This window comes from Equus asinus, chromosome 10, assembly GCF_041296235.1.
Source record: "Equus asinus isolate D_3611 breed Donkey chromosome 10, EquAss-T2T_v2, whole genome shotgun sequence".
NCBI lineage: Eukaryota > Metazoa > Chordata > Mammalia > Perissodactyla > Equidae > Equus > Equus asinus.
The window spans coordinates 54,841,169-54,848,086 of NC_091799.1; the positions used below are offsets into that span (position 1 = coordinate 54,841,169).

Sequence of the window (6,918 nt, forward strand, 5' to 3'; positions counted from 1 at the left end):
AGGATTTCTGTGGTAGACAGATTTCTAACACGTTTACAGAATGAATGGAAGACATGTATATGGGCCAATCAGAGTTTTCTGCTAAAATTCTGATTCTATAGTTGGTTAAAGAACCTCTGTGTAAAAACCTCAAAGAGAATAAGAAATGTTACAAGAAAACATGGAAAACAACAAATCACAACAAATAGAAACTTTCGCTGCTTTCCTTACCATCACTCAAACCACAAGGAGCCTTGGCTTCAATCTCGGGTTTGGTAGGAGGAACGGTTTTCTCATCTTGAGTGGGCTCAGGTTCAGCTTTCTTGACCTGGAGTGGACATCCGCTGCTAACCAGCCAGGCCTTCAGGTGATCGATGTACTCTCTCCCAAACAGAGTGGAGTCCTCGAAGTTTGGAAATGCGGCAGGAGATGGAGCTATATCTTGGAGGCCAACAGCTTCTAAGATTTTCTCTTGCCGGAAAGAAGAGGCCAAGGAAAATGTCTGTCCTAAAAGGGCCAAAGACTTCCGGCAGAGAGAATTGGTGGTCTCCAGGGCAACAGCCAAGTCCAGGGGGTTACTGAGGGTCTTCATCTTGACACTCAGCTCATAGGCATTGCAGGCCATGAGCAGGGGTGTGACACTCTTCAGAAGCCGGTCTTGAAGCCTCATTATGTACTTGTCAAAGGGCTTTATGATTTCAAAAAAGCAATTTTTGGTCTTCACAGCACCTTTGTCTAAAAGCATGTTTAAAAACTCGTTATCGACTCTGGGTGTTTTCAAAGCAGAGTGCTTTAAAAATTTGATAGTAAAAAAGCAAAAATCTCTGTGCTCTGGTTTTAAGGAGCATTTGAACGAGGCGAGCATTTTAGCGCAGGTTTCAGTTTCGAGTTCGAAGAGAGTCTGGAAAAGCTGGGAAAATTTAACATCATCTTTTATGGTGTGGAATCCTGCCCATTTGATTATTTCTATCCCAAATCTTGAAAAAACATCTGACTTATCTATGAGGTCAAAGCTCATCTTTCTCCTGGGGAGCCGAATATCTTTCAGATTGAGCCCCAGAGGGATCTTCTGAGTGGGGAATTGGATATCTTCTGTACCTGGGTTTGTCCCTAGGGTTACATCAGGACTTGGAGTGGTTTTCTGGATTTGGTTAGTCCCCTGAGTTTTGGGAGTAATACGATTTATAGTGGGTACTTTCTTCATGCTCACGCTTCTCAGGGTGACAAGTTTCCCAACCCCCACTTTAGGCGTGAGCAGACCTTGACTCTCTCCCTTTCCTAGGAGGGCACCCTCCTGGTCAATGATGTTTAGACCTTGGCCTCTGCCCTGGACTTGACCACTGCCCCTGAGCACAGAGTCTGCTTCCCCTGGACGGTCCACGTCGAAATCCCGACTCTCTTTCTCCAAACACTCTTTCTCAATCAGCCTGGAAGAGCCAAAGTCCCCCAGTAGTGCAGAAGGACCAAAATTATACTCCTGTGACCAAGAGGATTCTTGAGAAACTGGGTGGCCAAAGTCTTGTTCCCAAGAGCCACGGAGTGCAAATTTCCAGTCCTGAGAACGGAAATGTCCCAATTTCCGGTGGCCAAAGACCTGGTCTCGGGAGTCAGGGTGGGAAAATTCCAGATCTCGGCCACATTCCTTACGAAAGTAGTTGTCGTCACTTACAGAAGGGTTGCTTGATCTGAAGGAAGGTCCTGGAAATACATCACTTCTCAGGCCTTCCCTGGCAGTTTCTCGAGAGTGAGCTACAGATCCGCCCAGAGTGTATCTGCTGTCACTGTGAATGTCATCATACATATCTGCTCTGGCTCTTGGGACTGTCCTTAGAAGATCTGAAATAAAAGATCCAAAAAGAAACAGAGGTACTTTAAACCTGAGGCTGCAAACAGACACTCCACAGACCACCAGCCAGCTGCAGTGCTTTATCTGCCTAAGAGCATTTTACAAATTCGTATTTGTTGCCAACATTTAAAATGTGTGTGGTTTCCCTGAAAAATGTGGACTTACTCCTTATAAAAACAGAGACCTACAAGTACTGGGCCTGCATCTGCCCTGACGTCAGTGTCCCGAGGCTGGGCAGCAGGGCCCCTCTCTCATTCAGACTCCCCGCCCTGGCTCTGCGGGTGTCTGGTTTACTAGGCCTCTTTTAGACTCAGGGAAGGGTGTTTGGTGCTTAAATAACCTAGACTTGTTTACTGCGACTAGATCACTTTGTATTTCGACCTCTATCACACAGCACATGGCTCTTCCCATCCTCCCTGCCTCCCACGAGGAACTCTCTGCCTACAGTGCCACTGAGGTAGAAGCCACGCTGAACTGTACCCACCACAGCTGACCGGGCCACAGCTGAGCACTTGACCCAAAGCTGGTTGATACGCTCCCTCGTAAAGGTCCACTGGGCCAACTAATCCTTTGAATAAAACAGAGACTGATGCAGGTAAGAGAAAGGCAGAAGTGAAATAAGCCACATCAAGAGAGGCTACAATGGAAACTGAATAGTGCGTGTTTTCGTCCTCCTCCATGTAGAAATGAGGAAAATTGAAAGCTAAATTGGCATTTGCTTGTTCATGTATAAAGAATCTCTGTAAGAAGCTAGGAACATAAGGGAACTATGGGGGTATGGAAACAGTGGGCCTCAGAAAGACTTTTCATGGAGAACCTTCTTTCTAGCTTTGAATCAGAATCTATTACCGAGTCAAAAAGTGAAATGGAAAGGGAGAGAGAGATGCCAGGAGTACGGTAGTAATGGGTCGAGAGGCCACGGGAAGCCAGAACCTTGTATAAATTCTCAACAGGTACTCACTGAGCACCTACTCCAGGCACTGAAGTGACAGCAGGAAAAGGAGACAGCAAAGCCCTTGCTCTCCAGAACTCGTCAGTCGAAGGAATCAAACAGTGAACAAAAATCCATCAGGTGTAAGGAAGTGCCCATAAGAAATATTAAGCGGTGGGAATGTGAAGAGGGAAAGCCATTTTTAGATAGGCTGGTCAAGGAGGGCAGCTCTGACAACAATGTATCTGAGCAGTAGAGGCCTGGCATGAGGGGCCAGACCCTGCGATTATGGGGGAAGCCTTCCAGGCAGAGGGAGTGTGAGAACAAAGCACTGAGGTGGGACCAGCAGGGCACAAATATGGCCAGAAGGGAACAGAGGGAACGAGAGGCAAAGTGGTAAGAAGGCAGCTCCTAAACTCTGCTGCACACTGGAGTCCCCTGACTTAATGAATCAGGTGGGGTGTGACCTGGGCATCAGGGTTCTTAAAGGGTCCCCAGATGATTCTACCATGCAGAAAAGTTAGGGAACCACTATGATACGAGATGCAAACAAAAGGCGGGTACTAGATCAACTCAGGCCCTTGATGGAATGCTGGAGTTCTCTCTAAGTGAGACAGAAAGCCACAGAAGGGTTCTGAGCAGAGGGATGACCTTACTGGCCGCTGTGTAAGGAACAGACCAAAAGGGATGAGAATGGCTATGGATGTGCCAGCAAGGAATCCACTGGGGTAATCCAGGTATTGATGGCCTGGTGAGGGCGGCAGCATCAGAGGTAGAGTGGTGGCTGGATTCTGCACAACAGGATTTTCTGATGCCTTGGTTTACAAGGCATCAAGGCACCAGAACTGTTCAGCATAGCGCAGAAACACAGAGAAAGCCTGACCAATGGACCATGCAGCTCTGTGACAGACAGATGGTTCTAGAACTGTCTAGCATCCTGCTGGGATTCTAGTTTCCCCCTCCCTAATCTTTCTTGATGTAACTAAGATATGTATTGGTGTTTGAGTCTCTAGATAAAGATAAATCAAGATTTAAATCTCCATATACACATACATATGTATTCATGTATACGTATAGGTATGCGTGTATATACATACACACACACCTAAGTGTTCAGGGTTACAAAAATATATCACTAAAAGAATTGAAGGATGCACAAATCACCACAGATATGCTTACCTCTGAGGTGTAAGGAAGCAGATGAAAGGCTTTTTTATGTTTTACTCTTAAATATTTCTTAATCCTTCCAATCTTTTATAACAGGAACATTTTCCTAATTTTTGTACGTTCACAAATTTTTTGAAAACTTGTAATTTCCGAAAATTACTACTCATGTAATTTTGAAAACTCAGAACCCAGAGACAGCCTCTGAGGCTCAGTTTCTATAGGTCCAAAGCATGTAATAACAGTTATCCCTACTCCATCCAAGTGTTTAGACTCATTCAACCAACACTAAGGAAGCCTCTCCCGCACCGAGGATGGCTCAGGGGCTAATGCAGCAGTGAGGAGAGCAACAACAGGCTGAAGGAGGACTGGAGGAGGCAGGTGCCCAGCAGATTCCCCGGGGGTTCGCCTGTGCCAGGAGGGGCAACCAAATCAACCTCAAGGCCTGCAGGGCCTTCCTGTGAGCTGGGTCTTAGTGCCTGAGGGAATTACCCAGGCAGAGCTGGGATTCAAAGCACAAACAGGCGGCAGAGCTGAAGCACGAAGCCCCAGGCAGGGAGTGAGGGTCAGAAGCCTCGTGTGCAGTGGTGAGGGACTTCCACGTCTTCCTGCCATCTGTGTGGGCACCATTTTTTATTCTGCTGGCATGATGCTTCAAAACCTTCCCAAGGGAATGTTTTCAGGCAGGGCCTACACTTGGCAACTCCACAGGGCGCCCCCTGTCACAGCCTCCTGTCTTGCACACACCACTGTTACCTGGATGCTCCTGCACTTGTCTGAGGATGTAACCCTGAAATGAGGAGCCCTAAGAGTCCAAGCAGGGCCTTGGCCCAGCTACGTTGGCATTAATAGATCTGTGGGGAGGACAGGTTTGCAGGGAATGAAGCCAGAAGCTGAGAACTGTTCAGGAGGAGATTGTTACAAGAATACAGGCCAAACCTCGGCAGCTGTAGTGGGGATGGAGCCAAGAGATGGAGTCAAGAAGCCTTCTTTAGGTGGGGGAGGGTGCCTGGAGAGTAGAGGCTCCAGATATTGACAATACCTACTTCTGCATAATGATTTGACAAGTGGACCCAAAGAAAACTTTATCTCCCCTTAACAAATAAAAGAAGCTGCATACTTCTGCCCAAGGCACTGAAATCCTCCACCCGCAAAAAACAAGCATTTTGATTTACCTTGAGCTTTAAACTGAAGAGCTTCGCCTACAGCCTCACTACTGGGGTCCATGTGATATCGGTTAGCTTTTTCTTGTAATACAGCATCAAAAGTCTCCTGCGCAATTCGCCTTGCTGCCATGTTTCTCTAACCTGTAGTGAGAGGTGGAAAAAAGACACTAAGAATGACAACTAATGCTCCCAGAGCCTGTTCTTTCTACTTCACCTAATCCTCAAAGGAACAAGGCAGTGATCCATAATCCCGCACGGTACTTGAGAGGGAAGTTGGGTTATTTTAAGGGGGCCTCTGCCCTCACCAAGCTCACAGGTGTGTGTTGGCTTAGAAGGAACAAGACAAGCACAGTGATCTCGGACAAGTTATTTTGCTTCTCATTTCCTCGGAAGCCCTTACAAGCTCTATCAAAGCAGTCCTATCTTCTTGGGGCCGCTGAAGACTGCACGAAGCAACACACATCACTGGACGTAGTGCAGGGAAGCAGGACCACAACCCTTGCAAATTGTGGTTAGGAAAGACATCATCACTATTTTCCCTTCTCACAGACAGAGCCAGGAAGCTCTGAGAACCGACCTCCCCTCTGAGAGAAGCCCCTCAATGAGTGAGTGGAGGAAGCCCTGACTAGTGACAACGAGCTAGTGACAGCTTGCTCTGTACTAGGTCCTGTTGTAAGGAAGGGACTCCCTACAGGGACTCCCCTTTACTTCTTGCAACGACCCACTGAAGAAGTGGGTCCTGTTGTGAACGACATTTTTCCGAAGAGGAAAAGGAGGACTGAGGCTATGTGACCCATCCAAGGTCAGCCAGCCCGGACTGGAACCTGGCAAACAGGACACTAGGAGTGGGGACAAAGCCCTGAAGACCGAGTAAAAATGACTGCGAAGCAACAGTGAGGAACCCAGCGGCGGCATCCTTAACCGCCAAGACATCTTTTCATCTTGAAAGCTCCAACCTCAAGATCCAAGCCTGCCCCCGCGTTACAGTCTTTCTTATACCCATCACTCCCTTTTCCCATCTTTCAGCCCTTTTCCTGGGGCGCCCCCTGTTCTCTGTAGCGAAAGGCACGGTCTCCGGGCCAAGAGGCCCCGGATCAAATCAAGTGAGCTACCCTTGCTGTGCCTCCGTTACCCCATCTATGGAATGGGCAGCTACGGGGACCGAACCAATTAAAAAACGGCAAAGGGCCCGATGCAGCGCCCGGCCGCGGTTATCGCCACAAGAGCGCGGCCGCTCCGAGTTCGGGGGGAATGAATGAACGACTGAACGAATGCACCCGTCGGGCGTGGCCCGCCTGCTACCCGCCTCCGAGGACGAAGAAAAGGGGGCGTTGGGCCCGGAAAGCCGCAGACCGCCCCCCAGGCCCACCCAACAAGGCCGTGGCCACCGCGCAGCCCGAGGGCCGAGCCCGCGGCGCCATAGCGGAGATGTGGGGCCTTCGGGGCCAAGCCTAAGCCCCCCACCCCTGGGGCCGCCCACCGACGACGCCCGGGCCCGGGCCTCACCCCGAGCCCACTGCGCGCGGAGACACTCCCGCCGCCGCCTCAGGCTCTTCACCTGCTGCCGCCGCTGCCGCCGCTGCCGCCGCCGCCGCCGCCGCCGCGCGAGGCGGGGACATGCAAATGAGCCAACGGTCTCCGCAGCGCCGCACCGCGCAGGCGCAAGCCGCCGCCGAGCCCTTGTGCGCAGGCGCAGGTGGCCGCGGCGGAGCCCTCTTGCGCAGGCGCGCTGCCCGCTTCTTCAGGGAGTACGCTCCCGAAGCGACAAGTTTCCCTGCGGCGGCGGCACCAACCGTGAGCGTCCCGGAAAAGGTGGCAGAGACGCCGCCGCC

At 50.2% G+C, this 6,918-nt stretch overlaps 1 protein-coding gene across 11 annotated transcripts in view; it reads right to left on the reverse strand.

The window, feature by feature from the left end:
• SUGP2 (SURP and G-patch domain containing 2) overlaps positions 1-6,918 on the reverse strand; it is a 37,651-nt gene that overhangs the window by 30,571 nt on the left and 162 nt on the right. For 6 of the 11 annotated variants that reach the window (XR_011506421.1, XR_011506420.1, XM_044773205.2 and 3 more), the window contains exons 1-3: positions 6,593-6,785; positions 5,096-5,227; positions 211-1,815 (exon numbers count right to left, since the gene is read on the reverse strand). Coding sequence is in view for 9 of the 11 variants with exons in the window: in XM_044773205.2 (XP_044629140.1) it covers positions 211-1,815; positions 5,096-5,216 (1,726 nt within the window). In the remaining 2 variants the exon portion in view is untranslated. Of the gene's footprint in view, positions 1-210; positions 1,816-5,095; positions 5,228-6,592; positions 6,786-6,918 lie in introns of those variants that run through there. The other 5 variants (XM_070519511.1, XM_044773187.2, XM_044773198.2 and 2 more) reach the window with 3 other exon arrangements.